General features: G+C 57.4%; 1 protein-coding gene across 5 annotated transcripts in view; it reads left to right on the plus strand.

The window, feature by feature from the left end:
• Positions 1-322: 322 nt before the first annotated feature.
• The window catches only part of BCAR1 (BCAR1 scaffold protein, Cas family member), a 43004-nt gene continuing 22683 nt past the window's right edge, over positions 323-20643 (plus strand). The window contains exons 1-3 of one of the 5 annotated variants that reach the window (XM_084959557.1): positions 323-389; positions 12617-12699; positions 13549-13797. Coding sequence is in view for 2 of the 5 variants with exons in the window: in XM_021093776.2 (XP_020949435.2) it covers positions 7890-7922 (33 nt within the window). In the remaining 3 variants the exon portion in view is untranslated. Of the gene's footprint in view, positions 390-7702; positions 7923-8076; positions 8240-9159; positions 9343-12616; positions 12700-13548; positions 13798-20643 lie in introns of those variants that run through there. The other 4 variants (XM_084959560.1, XM_084959559.1, XM_021093776.2 and 1 more) reach the window with 4 other exon arrangements.

Below are 20643 nucleotides of genomic sequence, written 5' to 3' on the forward strand. Positions count from 1 at the left end.
TGTCTGTCTATTTGGGGCCGCACCTGTTGCTCATGGAGGTTCCCAGGCTAGGGGTCAAATCGGAGCTACAGCTGCCAGCCTACACCACAGCCACAGCAACTCAGGATCCAAGCTGCATCTGTGACCTACACTACAACTCATGGCAACTTCAGATCCTTAACCTACTGATCGAGACCAGGGATCAAACCTGCGTCCCCATGGACGCTAGTCAGATTCGTTTCTGCTGAGCCACGACAGGAACTCCTAAATGTAGTTTTGTGGCATAGTCATCTGTCCGTCACTGTAAATGTCTTCTGAATCCATTTACCCTCTCCCTTCTCAGGGTATTGTGTTCAGTGAAGAAGTGGGGCTTGACTTCACTGCTCTCATGCCTCCCACGCTGTTCTGAGGTGGGTGAGCGGGTCCACACTGGCCTTAAGTTACTGTTCACAACTGCGCAGCCTCCCGTCTCTGCTCCTCTTGCTTTCCATGGCTTGCCCGTCCCCTCTCTCATGGCAGTGGCCCTCTGTGTGTCCTCCAGGTCTGCCACGTCGGTCCTGACCTGGGTCATCAGACCTGCACACAGGATTGCAGGCTTGTGGTTCAGATCCCCCTTTCTTTGGTCATTTAGGCTGTTTCATGCACCCTCACTCTTGCTGTCTATAGAATGGGGGTTCAGGAGTTCCCGTCGTGGCACAGCAGAATCAACTCCAACTAGGAGCCATGAGGTTGCGGGTTCGATCCCTGGCCTTGCTCAGTGGGTTAAGGATCCAGCATTGCCATGAGCTGTGGTGTAGGTCACCGACGAGGCTTGGAGCCCTTGTTTCTGTGGCCGTGGCGTAGGCTGGCAGCTGTAGCTACGACTTGACCCCTATGGAACTTTCATAGGCTGCAGGCGTGGCCCTAAAAATAAAAAAAAAAAAAAAAGAGAAAAGAAAAGGTGGTTGACAGCTGTGAAGCAGCGCAAACAGACTAGACTTGTGGCATCTGCTCCCTTCCGTGCATCCTTAGATGATAGGGAGCCAGCGAGGACAGACCCTGGGAGAACCAGAGCTGGCCTGGGTTCTGTGCTCGCAGATGGAGAACGGGTTCCTGCTGTCAGCCAGACCTGGGACCTCCCAGGATGAGCTGGACTTAGGTCACCATAGGCCTGAGGGCTGGTGAAGACTCCTGCCTTGAAGATGAGTGGAGGGATTATCTGCTAGGAAACTGTTTAAGACCAAAGTCCTTCTGAAGAGCCTGAGACACTGACCGCAAGAACAATCCCCCGAGATGTTCAAAGCCTCTGGGGCAGCTGCCCTGGCCTCCTTCCAAGCTGAGTCATGGCATTTAGTGTACCTCCAGGCTGCTGGCTGGCTGGGGGTGGCTGCGTCCTTGTTCCTTGTCTTGGGTTATTCAACAACTGCCCTGAGTCAGTAGACCCAGAGGCTAGAGAAGAAAGAAGCAGGCTCTGCTCACAGAGTGGGCTTTCCCACCCTCACTGGGAAGGGACATCAGAAGATCCAGGTCCTCGGGGCAACTCCGAGGTGCCTCGGCAAAACCTCTTCGTCTCCCCTGGGGCTTCCTGAGCAGGGGAGGGTTTGGGCCTCCTGGGAGGGAGGGGAGCCTGGGGAGTAGAAAGCCCGGGGCCCCGGAAAGGCAAGCCGGTGGGTGGAGGGCGGAGAGACCGAGTCAGCGATTCTGACAGCAGCGGCATAGAACTGCTTTAGCTGGGAGCCATCCTTCTAGACCGTGCAACCCAGTCCTTCCAGAACTTCTGAATCAGGGCCCCAGCGTGGCAGGACTCTGGCGGGGAGATGGGGCGTCCACAAAAATAAAGCTGCATGGGGCTCCCCGGGGTTGTGGACGCGTCTCGGCTTTACTGAGCCCCACCTGACAGGTGGGATGAAAACGGACTAGGTATGAATCCTGTCCTGAAGCTCACAGGGCCAGCCTGGTGCCCAAACCGGGCCACCCTGCCCTGCCACTGGAGGTCAAAGGTGACAGGGAACCACATTCCTGCCAAAGTACGGACCTCCCTTCCTGCAGTGATTTCCCTCCATTTTCACAAGGGTCAGTCTCCCTCGGGCTCCTGGGGAGCAGGGAGACTTTCCCAGCACCCCTGGGGCAGACCCTTGGCCTCCAGGCAGCACAGCAGTGGTGGGGGTAGGGCCCTGGCGTGCCTGCCTCACTGAGAACCGAACTGCTGCTCTGGGGACTCGCACTAGTGACCCCAGTGTGGCATCCACTGTTTAATAATTTAGAGAATGTACACTGCTCAGCTGGGCGGCTGCATCCCTGGATTCGGAAACACAATGCCCTGGGGATTGTTTCCAGCCGAGAGTGAGATTCCACTCGGCACAGTCACTGAGAACACACGCCTGTTCCTGGAAAGGGGCTGTGGTCCCTGGGTGTTTACAAACATCATAGAAGACCAGGAGGCCCGCTCCAGAGCCCCGGGAGCTGAGGTGGGGCCTGCGGCAAGTCCCTTCACCTCTGTCTCCTGCCTGCTCGGAGGTGATGGTGTCGGGGCTGCATGAGAACCTGTACATCCTAGAGCTTGGCAAACTTGGCAATTGCATTTCCCCTCAAAAGATGTTCTCTCTCTTTCTTATTTTTATTTTTTGTCTTTTTAGGGCCTCACCTGCAGCACATATGGAAGTTCCCAGGCTAGGGGTTGAATTGGAACTGTAGACACCAGCACAGCCACAGCCACAGCCACGCCAGATCCGAGCCGAGTCTGCGACCTACACCATAGCTCATGGCGACACCGGATCCTTAACCCACTGAGCGAGGCCAGGGATCAAACCCACATCCTCATGGATACTAGTCCGGTTGGTTAACCACTGAGCCACGACAGGAAGGCCCCCTTTTCTCTCTCTCTCTCTTTTTTTGCCACACCGGATACATATGGAAGTTCCCAGGCCAGGGATCAAATCTGAGCTGCATCTTTGACTTAAACCATAGCTGGGTCAATGCCAGCACACTTGGCAATTGCATTTCACCTCAAAAGATGTTCATAAAGAAAAAAATTACATGTGTGAAAACACTTTACTAAGTGCTATAAGCCAGACAAAACAGGATCAATGTTCTGTGATTGCATTTCTATGAGATATTAGAATAGGCAAGTTCAGAGAGATGGAAGAATGGTGGTTGCTAGAGGCAGGGGCAGGGGCAGGGGGAGTTGTTCAATGTTCCCTGTCTAGGGAATGTTCTGTGATTTGTTTAACTGGTGTTTATTAATTGAGCTTGTAAGTTGTTCCTGTGTTTTCCTGATCACAAGGAAAGCTGCAAGTTACATCCTGGCATGTATATCTTTGGCTACTTGTGAATGCATTTTTTAGGATAAATTTGTGGAATTTTTCAGTCAAAAAGTCCATGCTGAAAAAAGAAAAGAAAGGCGTTCTCGTCGTGGCTCAGTGGTTAACGAATCCGATTAGTAACCATGCGATTGCCGGTTCGATCCTTGGCCTTGCTCAGTGGGTTAAGGATCCGGCGTTGCCGTGAGCTGTGGTGTAGGTTGCAGATGCAACTCGGATTCCGCGTCGCTGTGGCTCTGGCGTAGGCTGGCAGCTACAGCTCCGATTGGACCCCTAGCCTGGGAACCTCCATGTGCTGTGGGAACAGCCCCAGAAAAGACAAAAAAGACAAAAAAATAAATAAATAAATAAAATCCATGCTGGATGCTGGGATCTACACTGAAGGCTGGAGCCACATGTCATGAGTAGCTGTTCCCATGAACAGTAAAAGGTGTCATTTGAACTAAGTGAGAGGAATCCTGGGGTTGGCCAAACGCAGAAGCTTAGTGCCCAGTGGGGGAGCAGCTTTGAGGGGGCATGATGGTCCCTGCTGCTTTATAAGGATTCTATGTCAGGTCCAGTGCCCTGAACTTTCCTGAGCTATTCACAACCAACCAGAGAGTTTTATCGTCCCATTTCACGGATAAGGAAACTGAGCCCCAGGCTCATAACCCACATAAACAAGATCATTCAGCTGCAAGCAGAGCAGCAGGGTTCAAACCAGATAATCTGACTCCAGCACCCAGAGCCGCCTGGGTTGGCTGGCAGAAGCATTGGCTTACTCAGTCAAGGTTTCAAAACCTAGAGATTTTATAAAATAATCTGGATTTCTAGATTTTCTTGAAAAATCTGATTCGTTAACTGAAAGAACTCAAAAGAGCCCAAGCAGGAAAAATTTGAGCAAGAACAAAAGGTAGCATTAGATTATATTCCAAAATATAAAGTAAACAGCCATGGAGTTCCCTGGTTGTCCAGAAAGTTAAGGATACAGTGTTGTCACTACTGTGACTCAAATCCCTGCTGTGGCAAGGCTTCAATCCCTGGCCCGGGAACTTCAGCATGCCGTGGGCACAGCCAAAAAAGAAATAAAATAAGTATGGGTTCATACTGATGTAAATAAGTGTCTGAATAAATAAATGAAGGAGGAGTTCCTGTCGTGGCGCAGCTGAAACGAATCCAACTAGGAACCATGAGGTTGCGGGTTCGATCCCTGGCCTCGCTCAGTGGGTTAAGGATCTGGCTTTGCCATGAGCTGTGGTGTAGGTTGCAGACGCAGCTTGGATCTGGCATTGCTGTGGCTGTGGTGTAGGTCATTGGCTATCAGTCTGATTAGACCCCTAGCCTGGGAACCTCCATATGCCACGGGAGTGGCCCTAAAAAGACAAAAATAAATAAATACAGGAGAAGAGACAAACTTCCCATACAGAATTCCCAATAACTGATGCAGATAACTCTATCCTCAAGGAGGCAGATCGTAACTGCTCACGCCTTCAAAGGGTATGGGGGTGGGGGGTGGGGGAAGTGTCACTTTGTAGGGGAGTAACCTGACAAACACTACTCAGCTGGGTCACCAAGGCCAATGTCGCACCTGCAACAGTAAATCTTGCTAACAGTATACAGCCTTGAAATGATGCGATGCAAATGCCATTTTACCTCTGAGGTCTTCCTCCTAAAAACTCACAGCCCCAGTCTGATGGTGAGACAAACATGGGACAAATCCCATTAGAAGGACATTCTATTAAATTCCCCACCAGGAGTTTCTGTCATGGCTCATTGGTAACGAACGTGACTAGTATCCATGAGGACTCAGGTTCCATCCCTGACCTCGCTCAGTGGGTTAAGGATGTGGCGGTGCCGTGAGCTGCAGCGTAGGTGTGGCTGTGGCTGTGCTGTAGGACGGTGCCTACAGCTCTGATTTAACCCCTAGGCTGGAAACTTCCATATGCCACAGGTGCAGCCCTAACCACCTCCCCCCAAAAAAATCCCTGACCAGTGCTCTTCAAAACTGTCAAGGTCATCAAAAACAAGGACTCTGAGGAAGAGTCACAGCCCAGAGGAAAAGGACAGTAAGGAGAAACGGAGGAGATCCGACTGGAGTGTGGGCATTAGTTAACAAGGCTGTGCCAGTGTTGGCTCCTTCTTGCTGACAGATGCCCAGTGCTCAGGTAGCATGATTGCACAGCGCCCACAGGTCCCTCTAAAGGCTCACTGCACTCTTTTGGGCCAGAGCGTCCTCTGCCAGAGGGGTCCCTCATTATCCCGGGGGTCGGGGGGAGAAGGAGCCACTGCCCAGGCCTTGGCCATTTGGACTCGGTAAAGCCTGGGGGACAGCGGTCGGGTTTGGGTGTCCGGAGGACTGCATGTGAAGCTTGTCGCTGCCCAGAATCACTCTGGGACTATGTCCAAATTCCCTTCTCTCCCACTGCCAGGAGCAACAATAACCCCTGTCTCCCTGGGGCCCTGATCAGCCCTCAAGCACCCTCTCAAGGTGCTGGCACCTGCTCAGGCAGCCCAGCTGTTGCTTGGGGTGTAACTGCACCAGAGCCCACTCTCTGCAGGACCGAGTGGGTCATCGTGGGAGCATCTGCCTGCTGGGGTAGTGATGGGGGGAGCATCTGCTGCCTTTTCACAGACACCCGGTCATGCTGGGGAGGATGCTCTGTGCCCTGACAGGGCTCTTCCGGCTGCCCCTAACCCCTTACCCAAGGCCCAAGGTGCCTACCTTGGAGTCAGTGAGGGTCTGGCCCAGGGAATCTTCTTCCTGTGCTAAGGGAGGGGTCGGTGATGGCTTTCCCAAGTAAGCAGTCATGGGGGATCAGTTGGAGGCAAGGACTAGGTGGTTTGGAGGTCACAGTCCCAGCTGCACCCCATTTCCTGGGTTCCCATTTCCTGTCCAAAGATGGAGTCTTTCCCCACTGCTCACCCACTTCTGGCCTGGGCACCAAGATGGGGTCAGTGGGGAGAGGAGACAGGAGCAGTGGGCTATGAGAATCCAGTCCAAGTAGGAGAGAAAGACCGGGCAGAACCCGTGCTCCTGGGGGAAGGCTCAGTGAGGGAGGGGGCCCTGGTGGCAAAGAGGGGGGCCTCTGAGACAGCAAGCGTGTGTGTCCTGGAGCCCAGGCGCCAGGCTGAGCTGCTGCTCCCGGCTCAGGAACCTCCGTGCCAGCTGGATGTGGGCGGGTGGGCACGGGCAGGGCTGCCTGCCAGACATACACAGAGGGCCCTTTGAGGGGGTGGCAGCTGTCAGCTCAGAACCCCCTCTGCTTGCTGTGGCCCTGCCTGCCCCCTCCATAACGCCTTGCTGAGTACTAGGCTTGGGAAATTGGGTGTGCAACCGGGAACCCCTGCTCGAAGGGTCGGGGTGGGGGGCAACCCTGCTCAGCGGGAGCAGGACGGGACCCCTGCTCATCACTCCCAGAACCAGGACTGGGGCCTCGTGGCAGCTCTCAATGTCCTCTTTCTTGCATGCCTAGTACCGTCTCATTGCTGGTGGTTGCTGTTAGGACTCCCCCCAAAACCTTCTGGAACAAAGACCAAGGCAGCCCACCGCTTGGGGAAGAAGGCTGAAAAGCCTTCTAAACTGCAACGGATGACCTGCTCCCGGGGGGGGTATGGAGGTCTGGGACCTCGCAGCCAGATTTGGAGCTCTGGGAAAGCCCACCTGCCACCTGTCACTGTCTTCCCGCTATTCTATCACCTTAGGCCTCCTGGCACCTCACGCCTGGCAGACAAAAGAGCCTGTCTCCCTTGGCACCTGCCCCCGCAGATTTCCTAAGGGGCTGGAGCTCTCTGTCTGTCCCCCAGGTCCTCCATGAGATGCGACTGCTGCAGACCAGCCTCACAGAGCCAGCCTTCGTTCCCCGCTGGCCCCTGCCCTGGCCCCTAGAATGCTGGTCTAGGTGCTCCTTTAGCCTCCCCAGGCAGTAGAGCAATTTCTCCAGGTGCAGCTTAGCCTAGGAAGGGCCCCCAGGGAGCAGGGACAGTCTGTATGTGGCCAGGGGCAGAACAAAGTGCTCAGGCCCCTGGTATACCTTCTGGTGGCTGAGGGATCTCAGAGTCTGTTAAATATAACATGGGAATAGCGAGGCCTACCTGGCAGGGGGCGGGGCAGCTGCGATGCCCAAGTATGTACCCAGTGCTTGGACACCATGTTAGATGTGGAACAGCTGAATAAATCAGGCGTTTAACTCCCAGGAAAGGAAAGCTCAGGCCCTGGAATGCCCATCTTCAGCGTCTGAAGGCTGGTCTCTGGTGTAGGGATGGCCTGGCAGTGGGTGGCCCTTGCGTGGGGGTTACTGGGAGACAGGATCCTCCCTAAAAGCCAGTCCAGCTCTGTCAGGGTGACCTGACAATAAGCCAGGCTGTTCCTAGGGAATCCGAGCTTCGCCATCCCTGGGGAGGGGCAGTCAGGAGGAGCCCTGAGTAGCGCCGTGTGGGGGGTACCGGGGGTGTCTGGGCTTTCAGCTGCGGGAGTGGGAAGGGTTTCTAGGAGCCCTGCTCGGCTGACGTGCGATCGCCCTCAGACACAGGGACTGGGAGGCTGGCCAGACCGCAGGGCAGGCACCCAGCCCCCTGGGCTAGGCAACGTGGGGGTGGGGGTACTGGCTTCCAGACTCGGCGGGCGCACAGGAGATGGTGCGACTCGAGGTGGCCCCTGAAGAATGGGTAAGGGGTGGAGATGGAGCCTCGTCGCCGCTTTGGGCCGACAGAAAAATGTCGGGGTCTGGGGTCCTCGCCTTTAACGCGGCCCCCGGCGGCGGAGACAGGAGGGGGAGGGGCGGCGCGGCGCGGCGCATGCGCGGCGCGGGCTGGAGCGGCCGGACTGTCCGGCTGCCGGGAGCGCGCAGGATCCCGCGGGGAGCCGGGAGAGCGCCGGGACCCGGCGCCGGGGGTTCTGAGCGGCGCGGCGGTCCGGAGCGCCCAGCCTGCCGGCGCCGCTGCCCGCCCGGGCCCCGGGAGCGACGGCCAAGATGTCCGTGCCGGTGAGTACCGACCTCCCGCCGGGACCCCGGCCCCGCTGCCCCGGGCCGGGCCTGCGACCTCGCGCCGCCCGCTGCAGGCCTACTGCTGCGGGGCCTCCGGGCTGGGGGTCGCGTCACCTGGGCCTTCTCGTGTCGGGGGAGAGGGGCAGCCTGGGGGCGTCTCCCCGAAGCCGGCCTCTCTGCCCCTTTCTTTCCATCCTCCCCCTGGAGAGCCGGGTCCGGCTGTGGTCCGTGCCGTCCCCCAGGAATATCTCTCCCCAGGATGGCCAGGCCTAGTGGGGAGAGGTCTCTTTCGCTCCCCCGGATCCTCCCTCCAGGATGACTGCGCCGGGTGAGGGAGCGGGGGTCTGCGTTGTCCCCCTGGGAACCACCTGGGACAGCTGTCCTGCCGTGCTCCGGGGATCTCACCAGGTTGGCCAGGCCTGGAGCCCGGTCCCTACCTCTCCCGAGACCGAGACACCCCTCCCCCAGGCCGGGTGGGGGATCTGCGCCTACCCACCCCGGCACCCGCGGAGCCATTCACTTTGCCGGGAAGTTTACCATTGTCGCTGAACCCCTCAAGGGTGCAAGGCCCCGCCTTTCTCCCCCCGCCCCGCCCCCACCCATGGGGGGGCTTCTCTTCTCACCTGACACCCCCCCCTCCTCCTCCTCCTTGGCCAGCAGGCGGGTTTGGGCAGCCCCCAGGCTCCACACTTAGGCCGGCCACGGAGGCATCTGGGCCCCGCCTCCTGAGGGTGGCAGGTGATCCTGGCCACCCCGGGGTCACCAGGCCTCAGGTGCCGGCCCCGGCCGGCTTCACAGATGCACAGATCGAGGTGGGGGCTGACACCCTGCTTCCTGCCCAGAAGGGGTGCCTTCTGCGGGAAAGCTGTGGCCTTCAGCCATTGTTTCTGGCTACTCGGGGCTTTCCCCTCTGACAGGAAAGGGCTGTGGCCCCGAGCGAGTGGAGCGCCTGTCCACCGGCCTGTTTCTGGAATTGCACCTCACTTGGCGGGACCCCATCCTTTCGGGTGAAACAGACAGTTGGGGCTTCCTGGCAGGGCAAGCGGCCTTTTAATTAAGCACCATAGAGTGTGTGGAGATTACTGGAAGAGAGATGCTGTGTAAGTGCAAAGCTTTGTTATTATGGAATTAAAGATCCCAGCTCCTGCCCGCCTCCAGAAGCGGTAATGCAGAGTTACAGATGAAAAAATTAGGGCTTCCAGCCCGTGCTGATGTGCCCCCTACCCCCATCTGTTCTGGTTCAGAGCATAATTGCCTCGTCTTTAGAAAGAAAGAAGACAGGAAATGCCTGCCAGCCCTTCTCCTGCTCTGCTTTCCTGCACAGCTCCGGGTCTCTTCTGGCTCAGGACTTGGGGGGAGCAACCCTGACCCTGTGGGCACTGGCCTGGAGAGACAGTGTGGACCACCTGAGCCTGCTTGGGCCTGGGTCTCCAGGACAGGAGTGAACCGCAGTGACCTGGACCGCTTCAGAGCCTGCCAGCCTCACACTGGGAGGTGTGCTCTTGATTTGGTGTGGTTGTCCATAGTCACAGCAGAGGTCTGTGTGACACCCAGACTCGCTGCTTTATAGCACTTGGGGCAGCCTTCTTGGGCTCTGTGCCTCAATGGCCCCATCTGTAACAAGAGAGGGATGGTGGGACAGCTGGGCTCTGGGCATGGACACACAGGCACTGCTGTGGACACCTGCTGTGGAGACCTGCAGTCGAGGTCTGCTTGGTCTGTCAACACCCTTGCCAGCTCCAATTTGCTTCCCACCCTCCTGCCTGCAGTCACAGCCCTGGAGATTATACCGGGGAATTCAGGGGTCTCACCCCAGCTCCCTATGAACCTGAACCAGGCTGTCAGATCACCCTGGCTCTCTCCTGGGACCTTGGTCATGGGTGAGCTGGTGGCACTGGGAGAGGAAGTTCATTTTTGGAGCAGCCGTGAAATGTTCAGAAAATTGCTTTCATGTGCTGCTGAGTGGTGAGGCCCTCGAAGGCTTCCAGGCCAAGCTTCCTGCTCAAGCCCTGCTCTGGGAACCCAGAATGGTGAGTGCCCAAGCGGTGCTCAGGGACACGTTTGGGTTTTAAGCACACCCGCTCATTTGGGCAGTCTTTTCCTGGACGAGCTGACGCAGGCACTTTGGCCCACAGCAATTACAGGATGGTTCAGAACAGGATGGGAGGTGACGGCGGGGAGAGAAGAGGTTGGGCAGGGTCAGGCTGGGCCACAAGTGACCTCCTGAGTCTGAGAGCTGTGGGACCTCCAGGGATCGGGTGGTCTCACTCTGTCATTTGACCCACATGGAAGGGGAAGGCACGCAGGGACCCCTTGCCTGGTGCTCCTTCCTCTGCCCTGAGCTGAGGGCAGTGTTCACACGGAACCTGGAGACCCACTTCCTGGCTGTTCTCTGACATCCGCCCTACTCTTGGGCTTAGTTGTTCAGCGCCCAGGCCTATCTCTTCCCTCTGGGCGGGCAGGAAGCATTTGAAAGAAAAACGGCTGTGCCACCCACCTCGGACCCCAGGTGGCCACTGGCACGATCCGTGTATAGGAGGGACACTGCCCCCTGGCACTGGCAGATGAGAAGCCAGCTTCCAGCTTGTAGAGCAGGTCCCTGCTGTTCCTGCCTCTTGTTTCCTGTCTGTGAAATGGGCACAGCCTTTCCAGCCCCTCCTCTGCTCCTTTATTGAGTGAGGGATCGGTCCTTTTAAGGACTGAGATGCTGACGTGTGTTGAGCGCTTTCTGTGTGCCAGGCGCTGGGCTCGGGAGGACCTGTAGTCTTGCCTGGCCACTGAGAGACTGAACCAGGGTGGGAACCAAGTCTGGCAGGATCGAAAGCCAGAAAGTGAGCGTAGCCTCTGTAATTGTGGGGGCTGCGGCCTGTTGAGCCATCCACAGAGGCCGGGGCTGCTGAGAGAGCATCCCTCTGCTCATGGCTGGCCGAGCATGAGTTCATGTAACCCCCTCGGTACCCCTGGGAGACGAGGCAGCTGGAGCTCAGGCAGCCAGGCAGCTTGCCCAGGGCTGTGCAGCAGAGCCGGTGTAGTGCTGCAGGCCCCAGCAGCGGTCAGTGGAGATCAGTGGAGCGGGAGTGGCACCTGGCTGAACCTCTGCCAGCAGTCCCGGGGTGCCCTTTGTGCCTGGCTCTGTGCCAGCCACCACTGTGATGGGAGAGCTGGCCAGTGAGCTGGGAGGCTCTGCCCTGGGTTCACCGCTGGCCTGGGCAGCCAGGTCATGGACAGCTGGGGCCTGGAGGAACAGGCTCAAAAGAGGACAGTGGGAAGGACCTCCAAGTCCAAGGTCCTCAGTTCTGTCTTCAAAGCAGCTGGCAGGCCCCTCCTGCCCCTGGCCTTGCCTCTGCCTGGCCCTCCCTCTGCAGGAAGAGATCTCCAACCGCGCTGCCTGCTCACCGTCACTCCTGCTGGCTCAGGCAGAGGCCTCCGTGCCAGGAGGCCCTCCAGGACTCCCATCTGTGGTTGTGCGTTTATCATTGCCATTATCTGGTTGCTGTCAGGCTCCTCCGGGCAGGACTCAGGCCAGCTCGGCTCCTCTCTCCACTGCAGGGCCCCAGCCTGCCCTGGCCACCTGCCAAGGAAGGGGCCCTGGGAGCATCAAGGAGCCCCCCATCCCCAGACAGGTGTCTGTGTGTCTGTGCAGAGCCTGCATCTCAACCGCTCTCCGGGGAGCCTTGTTGGGGGCCGAGTGGTCCCCAGAGAGGCTGCTTCTGGGTGGAGAGGACAATCGTTGGGTCAAGGGCAAGGGCTCCAGAATGAATGGTGCTGGCGCATGGATACCTTGAGCGAATTCCTGAAGCTCTCTGAGCCTGTGTCCTTTGTGTTATAGGGATGTTCATAGCACTGGGCTCTTGGGTCTTTATGAGGACTTGGCAAGGTTTGCAGAAAGCTTTTAGTAAGAGGCTAATAAGTCATAACAGCTACTGTTATTGAGGTTATTATCTTTTTTTTTTTTTTTTTTTTTTTTTGTCCTTTTAGCCCACACCCGTGGCATATGGAGGTTCCCAGGCTAGGGATCTAAGCGGAGCTATTGCTGCCAGCCACAGCCACAGCCACACCAGATCCGACCCAAGCCATGTCTGCGACCTACACCACAGCTCATGGCAACGCCGGATCCTTAATATACTGAGTGAGGCCAGGGATCGAACCTGCAACCTCACCGTTCCTAGTCAGATTTGTTTCCACTGTGCCACGACGGGAGGAACTCTGAGGTTATTTTTATCTTGCCACCATTGGCTGGTGCAGTGGCCAAGACTCACTCCTGGCTCCTGCACAACCAGCTTGCAGGGGGCGGTGAGCCATCTGCCCCCCCAGTTCTCCGTGGCCTGCTCAGTCTGCCTGCAGTAGCCCTTTCCTTATTGTCATTCCCACCAGGGCCTGAACGAGGGGATGACTCTGGCTGCTCCCTGCCCCCACCTGCCTATGGGACCCCTACCTCTTGAGCCTTGGATGGACAGGTACCGTCCTCACCCCGTAGATGGAGTGGCCTCCACCGGGGCCACCGGCTGGCCCACTGCCAGGCCAAATGGATGCCCTGCCCTGTGTCCCCCCAGGAATGCGTGCAGAGTTACAGGCAGTGAAAGCTGTTGGATCAGTGGGCACAAGCCTGACTTTAGCTGTGGTCAGCAGCCTGGTCAGCCAAGGACAGGCAGGGTGCTGGAGAGAAGGAGAGCACCCCTGAGGTGGGTCCTGGCCCCTTAAGGATGGGGGCTCAATTCTGTGGGTGAGGCCTGTGGGCCTCAAGGCTGTGAGGGTGACTTCTGCTGGCCCCTCACTTCCCATGGCCCATCAGGAGTCTGTGCTCACCTGAAGCCTCTTTGGCTTCAACTCAGCTCCTTGCTTTGATTGCATCCTGGTCAAACCCCATTGTTTCTTCGGCTTCTCTTAGTTTGCTGGGCCATTGTCTCCCTCTGTTCAAGAAAAAGAGCTGAGGACAGGTTGGGGGCTTTGGAGGTGGCAGTGGATGCCAGCTCTGGCAGGAGAGGTGGTCCCAAGTTGTGGGTCTAAAGTTAATCCCTTCTCTAAGGGGAATTAGAGGCGATGGGAGCTTTTCAGTAATTTCAGTTTATTGTTTAAACCCCGCCAAGTTCCAGTAAGAATTTGAAGCAGGTTATGATGAAAGACACAAACAGTCTGGGTTCATCAAAAGATCCAGAATTATGTCATGTATGGGGAAGGTAGGCCTGGCGTCAAAGCTCCGTGAAAGCCAGAGCCAAAAGGATAACACGGTGGTTTTAAGACTGCATTACCTATTTTTGGCATCCTTAATGCTATATGTTGTCTCCTCTGCACTTTATTTTTACCAGGTGACACTCTTTCTGAGGTGGGATTTATATGTAGTGACGTGGACAGATGTTAGGTGTACGGTTGGATACGTCTTGACTGACGTAGACCCCATGTCACTGTCAATCAAATCAAGATAGCAAACATCTCCGTCATCTCAGAAAGTTCGCAAGCGCCCCCTTCCCAGGCCAGAGTGCCTCACCTCCTGTGAGGTGGCCAGCGATTCCGATTTCTCTCATCGTGGTGTAGTTTCGCCTGTTCTGGAATTCGATGTAAGTGGAAGCATGTAGAGTGTGCTCTCTGGGGTCTCGCTTCTTCCATTCAGCACAGTGATTCTGAGATCTTCGTCCACGCGATGTGTGTCAAAATCATTCTCCTTTTGTTGCTGTGCTGATGAGGGTTCCGCTTTCGACTGTGAACTTAGGTACCTATCCATCCTCTTGCGTCTGGCGTCTTGGTGTGCTGCGTATTTTTAATACTGGAACGCTGGTGGTGGTGGTGGTGTAACACCCCATTTCAGTGTTTTATAAAACCTGATAGCCAATCGCATACACCCCGAGGCATGCCCAGAGCGTTGTCTGTGCCCCCAAAGGCCGGATTCCCCGGAGTTACACTGTCCTTCAGAGACCGGTTGTGAGCGCACCCTTTCTTGTTACAGCCTTCCCCAGATACCCAGGGTTTGAATTCTCTCTTCCCAGGTTGCCCGTGAGGTGAAGCCTCTCAGGGTTTTGAGTCACTTGTGTTTCTCCCAGAGGGCCTGGTGGGGAGAGGCTTCTAGGAGAGGATAGAGCCTGTCTCGGGAGCTGCCCTGCCCCTCCAGACTGGCTGCCCATCAAGACACCCCACAGGGGTGCTGCTGCTGCTCCCAGTTCAACTCTGGGAGCCCCCCAGCCGGAGGGACACCCTAGCACTCAAGAAGCTAAGGATGGGGGGGCTTGAGAGCTACTCCCTGTGTCCCTGACACCTCCGACCCTAACACCTCTGTGCTCCGCTCTTCACACCAGGGAGTTGGCATGGCTGTGCTGTTTTTACAGATCTTTACTGTTATTCTTTTCTGCATAATGAGCCTTAGCAGAAGATTCACACATCTGCTCAAATGCCACCTCCTCAGAGAGGAACCCGCAGGCAGCTTATATAAAGTAGCCCCTGCCGCCACCCTGCTCTCTGCTTCGTTTTCCTGCAGAGCCCTTATCGCCAGAGGTGTTCCTCTTTTGTCTCTTTGCCCCCCTGCCACACACACTCACACTCTGGAGGGCTGGTGTGTGATGAGGGCGTGTGTGAGTGTGCTGCCGACGCCAGGGTGCCCTGGAGTGTAGGTTCCCTGGAGGACAAGGACTCATTTTCCCCGCAGCAGTGTCCCAGCAGGGAGTGGGTTTCGTAGTAGGTGTTAGTGATCCACCCCACAACCAGCCACCCCCCACTCCGCACACGAGGGAGGGAGACCCTGTCCCCCTCCCCCCGCCCTCAGTCAGCTCGGGGAGCTGGGGGAGCTGGGGGAGCTGGGGGCAGCAGGGCTTCCCAGAAAGATTCTTACTGCAGGGTCTCAGATGAAGTTGGGGTTTTGTTCCCCTCTGGTTTAGGGTATGCATGTGGGGAAGCTCGGCAGATGCAGCAGGCACTGGGGGAGCAGGGAGGGCTTGGTGGAGTGTACCCTACGTGAGGTGTGGGCCCAAAGGTGTGTGCCTGGTGAGGCAGGGCTGGCGTGTGAGGGGGCCCCCTGCGCTGCATCCTGCATGTGCCTGGGGTTGGCCCAGTGCTGCAGGGGTCCTGCGCCTGCTGCATTTAACAAACGCTAATTAACCAAGGCTGTGGAAGATGCAATGCCCACTGAGGGTCCCGTGCCAGGTGGAATTACTAACAGTCCCTGCTTCTGTCCTAGTAGGATACACCTGGCGAGGACACGGGCCCAGGTGTCTGGGGCACCTGGAGCCTTTCTCTGAAGTTGGTGCAGGTGGGATGCCCACGGGCGGTCCAAGGAGGGAGAAAGAGCAGCCCCTTTCTCAACGGCTGCTGTGGCTGTGCTTTCTCAGGGCCTGCTTCTTCCTATATTCCCACCCCACTGCCCCCCACCCCCGGCTCCTGTCCTGTGACCCCACGGGCCCCCTGACCCCAGCCAAGTGTCTGGGCAACACTGGTGCCCCTCTGAGGTGTCTGTGGGTGTTGGCACCTGTGCTCTTGCGGAAGCAGGCTGAGGGGCAGCAGATGGCATGTGAAGTCGCCCCCTCCCACTGCCCCGGTAGACTGGAGCTGGTTGCCATGGGGAGAGGCAGCAGCAGATGGCCGGCCGGGACTGCTTCTTGACCACACCCTGTCCCTGCTGCCCAGGCTGTCAGCCCGAGCTGGGCCGCTAGGCTTTCTCTCTGAGGATGGCCTTGTCCCCGTGCCCCTCTTTTCCCACCCCTGTTTCCCCCTCAGGTAGTGTTAAGGGGCGGCTGCGGGGTGAGGACCCAGGGAGTCGGGGCGCAGGGCCAGCAGTCTTCCCATTACACACCTGGGCTACCTGCCAGGAAGGCGGCAGTTCTCCGTGGCATGTGGGAAGGTGGAAAGGGTGGTACGGAAAAGAAGGGGGACTCGGGCCAACGGGGTTGGCACCCTGGGCCTAGGACTTGGGGCCCCTGGGAAGTGCTGCAGGGCCTGGCCCTGCTCTCCCTGCTCCCGCCTAGGGAGTAGAGCCCCTTTTGGGAGCGGGCACCTCCTGGCAGGTGCCTCTGCTGGTCTTTCATTTTCAAATTAGAAAAGCAATGAAAAGAACTAGGAGAGTGCTGCTCCTTCCAGTTCCCAGTCTGTGAAAGAGCCAAAGGGAGAGGGGAGGGAGCTGCAGGATGGGGGCGGCGGAGGGGCTGGATTTGCTGGGATCCAGGCCTGTGGGTTCCCGCCCCCACCCCTTGGCTCTGCTCCCACACCTTCAGTCCTGGTCCTGGTCCTGCCCCCCTGCGCCCAGGTCTCTGGGGACTGACCTGAGGCAATGCTAAAGGGAACCACAGGCTGGGGACCAGCGCCCCCACTACTGTAATGACAAATGGACCGCTCCTTGGCTACTCCACCCTTAGAGAACCCGGGAAAGCTCTTTATGACTCCAACACTCTTTCTGGGGTCACCTGGGGTGCCTTTCTGTGGGAACACGCCTAGGTAGCTGAGTTGTAGCTCTGTCACTTCCTGGAGGTGTGACCTGGGCGAGGCAGTGCCCTTCTCTGAGCCTCTGAGTGGTGGTAGCTCTGTCCCGGTCCCTAGCATGGCATTGGGAACTGACTGACCCCAGGTGTGTGGACTGTCGGGTCGCAGGCCCCGTGGTTTTTGATACAGCCAGGCCTGCCTTTTCTCCAGGCCGTCCACAGGGATCCCTCCACCCTTGGCCCAGGGAGGGCTGGCTGGGGCTTGCCAGTGTGCATAGTCAGCCCAGGGGCAAGGCATCAGCACCCGCGGCCCTCCAGATACATCATTTCTTCCTGTCCCTGGGGCTGGCAGCACTCACCTCCGGCCTCAGGAAATCCTCTCCTGCTGCTGCTCCCGGAGCCGGCCATCAGCTGACCCCATCCAGCCACCCTCTGTGCTGCTGGGGAAAAAAGGCTTTAGGAGGGGAAGGGGGCGCCTGAGTCATGCCTCTACAAGTCATTTTAACTCACTCTTTTCGCTTGTCATCAGTATTTTCTTGCATAATTTCATTCTTGAAAGTGGCCATCTTAATAGCTGCCCAGTATTCTACTGGGAGCTCTGGTTGCCCAAGCAGTCCCCCAAGGTTGGGCATTTAGGTTATGCCCCCTCTTTGCTGTTAAAAATGCTGCCACAGGCATTGTTGGGGCTAAAACAAGACTGGTTCTTTTTTTTTTTTTTTTTTTTGTCTTTTTGCCTTTTCTGGGGCCGCTCCCGGAGGTTCCCAGGCTAGCGGTTGAATCGGAGCTGTTCCTGCCAGGCACAGCCACAGCAACGCCAGATCCGAGCCGCGTCTGCGACCTACACCACAGCTTACGGCAACACCGGATCCTTAACCCACTGAGCAAGGTCAGGGATCGAACCCGCAACCTCATGGTTCTTAGTCGGATTCGTTAACCACTGAGCCACGATGGGAACTCCAAGACTGGTTCTTTGTGCAGTGGGTCTGACCTAGAGAATAAGACCCCAGAAGCCCGAGAGCAGGAGCAGGGTCCCATGTTCTCTCCACCTAGGGTCTGGGGTCAGCAGCAGCCGTCACCCTGGTGGACACTTTAGTGGACAGATGAGAACCACGGTTCCTGTGTGCTGGGCCCATGGTCTTCCCTGCACTGACAGTAACCCCTCCAGGCCCTGAAGAGAGGGGTTGGTGACATCCCGGCCAGCCTGTGAGCGCAGCGGCAGCCTGGTGTTAGGTGCCTGGGGTGACTGACCATGGTGGGCGGCTCTGCCCAGCAACACCTTCCCCAGGCCCATCCCCATCAGTGTTCTCTCCTTCCTGCCCACCCAGCCCCCTGCACCGAGTGTGGCTGGACCTCACTTCTGAACTCAGGTGTGTTTGAGGGGGTGCTTGAGTCTCAGGTGCCTGTCTTTTGGGGGTCTCTGAGTGCAGCAGGGTCTTTGGCTTTCCTGCCCCTTGATTCCCTTTCTGCCCTGTCCTGAAGGTGACCCAGGGAAGTCAGGCTGGACTGTGGTCTAGCAGTCCTACCATCTCTTCCATGGCCACCAGCTCTGTCCCTTCTGTGGCTGAAGTCTGGGATGGCGCAAGCATGGTAAACCAGGTCTCAACATTTTCGTCTGGAAAATGGGGCTAATCGTGAAGCGTGTTTTGCAGGATCACTACAGGCGTGACATGAGCACTTGGTCATAGAGACCTTGGCCCCGGGCCAGCCTGGACCCTGTCCTGGGGGCTGTGTCATTTGGCACTTGGCCAGGGAAGGTCTGCTCCCTCATACATCCCAGCCAGAGCCGGCCCAGTGGGTGCCCCTCCCAAACCCACCCATGGCCAGCCTGGGAGGGGGTATTCTTTTCCCCCCGTAACTACCCCCCCTTCCAGCACAGTGGGGCACAGATCCTGAGGCCTTGATTCTAAAGCGGAAATGCCATTCTGGGAGGCACAGTCTTGGAGGGGGGGATTTAAGTGGAAAAGGAGCAAATTTTTGAAATGCCTGCTCAGGAGCTGGGTTCTCCTCCCCCGCCTGCCCGCCTACAGGAGCAAGGCCGTCCCCAGTTCTGCTTTAATTCAGCCCCAGAAAGGGAGGGTCTCCCCATCTCCTGGTCCCAGGCAGCCTCCTCTTAGGCTGCCTCCTCCTCTCTGCCAGGGCCAGCTAGGACAGAATAAGGCCAGCCCTTGCAGGGCCAACCCTTTTGTGTCCCCGCTCATCCCTGCGGAGACCTCCTGCTGTTTGGCCTGGAAGCCTTGTCCCCACCCCACTCCCCAGGATTGCAGACCCCCTGGGAAAACCTAAGGACTCCCTCTAGCGCTCAGCACAGACAGATGTTCATGCATGGCACAGCTGGTTCTGATCTGCTTCCTGGGAACTTGGGGTGCCAGCCAGGCTGAGAATAGGGTCAGCGTTTAGGTGGGGCTGGCCCCAGAGTTTTCTTTCTGACTTTGGGGCACAGCTTTGGGACCAAGCAGGAGAAGATACCTAGGTTGTGTGTTTCCCTGAGAGCTGGCTCTTCTGTGAAGAACTGGGCTGTTTTGAAGGTTACAGGAATGCCAGTCTTGAGGAGGGCCTCGGGTGGCAGCTGGTTGTCCTGTTCCTTCTTGAGGACTCTGGGTCACACGGTGTCCAAATCCCATTGCTCCTTACCCACACCCTGTGTTCTGAGTTCTGTCCAGTGGAGCAGCTTTGGGAGAAATGCAGATGTCACATTTCCCCCACACCCAGTTTTTCTGGAGGAGGAGACCTGGGAATCTGGTGTTTTACAAGCTCTCCAGGGGGCCACTAACCAGCCAGACTTGGGCCCACCTAGCCTAGCCCCTTGGTTTTACAGAGAGGAGAGGGCCTACCCAAAGTAGCACACCTGGCGAGGGCCTGAGCTGGCCAAGCCCTGGGTGTCAGGTGGAGGGGCAGCTACGGGTCTGTGAGTGTTGGGCTTGTATGTTTTTCATTGTTGGCCGCCCTGCTGCATATGGAATTCCCAGGGGCAGGGATCAGATCCGAGCCACAGTCATGACCTAAGCCACATCTGCAGCAAGGCCAGATCCTCAACCCACTGTGCCTTGCGACCCAGAGCTCCCCAAACACCTGATCCCTTTGCACCACAGCGGGAAGTCCAAGGGCTTGTATGTTTTTTATAGGCCCTGCCTGAGGGTTCTCTGCAGGGTAGGCCCTGCTGCTTCGCTGGCATGGTGAGCTGCCTGATGGTGTCCACGCAGCAAGTGGCCCAAGATGTCAAGTGTCTGAGAACCACAGAGATAAGGCCCTGGGACTGCCCATTTCTGGAGCAGGTTCCTAGATCTCCCTGCAGCCCACTGTGCAACCCTGGACCATGCTCAGGGACTCTGGTCGAGCAGGTTGGATGACAGTCACCCACCTGCCTCCAGGGAGGAGGAACCAAAGGCTCTCCACTCATTTTCCCTGTGCTGCTTCTTCCTTCCCCCCTTGTTCCCAGAAACATCCCTCCTACCTACCCCTTGTTGCTGAAACAGAAGTTGTTGGGGCAAAGATGCTAGGCCTGGACAGGGCTGACTGAGGGGCTGGGTGGGGGCAGAGCTCCTGCAGCAGCACGAAGACCTTGGGGGGACCCTTCAGGGTGGCTGGATTCAGTTCAGTGGGGAAGGAGGGATATGGCCAGCTTCTTGTCCCTGCCTGCACCGGAGCCTCCCTCACAGGTCTGGTAGAACGTGATGATCCCGGTACTTTGCTCCCTGATTGCAAGGGACAGCCACAGTTCCTGGATTCCCTGCTCTGTCTTCATTTCCTGGGGCACTTGCACGGTAGGCCTGGCCAGAGTCCATGCAGTGGTCGTATAATTGGTTTTCTGCCAGCTGGGGCATGCCCCTCTAGATGCAGATCTGCTGGACACGCACGGAATGTCCTAGGCTGGTGCCTCCAGGGCTGCAGTGGCCACGGAGGAGGAAGACGGCAATCCCGGCAGTCTTCCCAGGATAAGAAGGCTTAGGCGTTTGAGGCGGGGGCGCGTTCTCGCCCAGGGTGGAGGGCTCGGAAAGGCAAAGGGAG

The sequence above is a fragment of the Sus scrofa genome, chromosome 6 (genome assembly GCF_054392235.1).
Source record: "Sus scrofa isolate SSC_HxYL_T2T_F1_AM1 chromosome 6, Sscrofa_HxYL_maternal_Yorkshire_Landrace_v2.0, whole genome shotgun sequence".
Lineage (NCBI taxonomy): Eukaryota > Metazoa > Chordata > Mammalia > Artiodactyla > Suidae > Sus > Sus scrofa.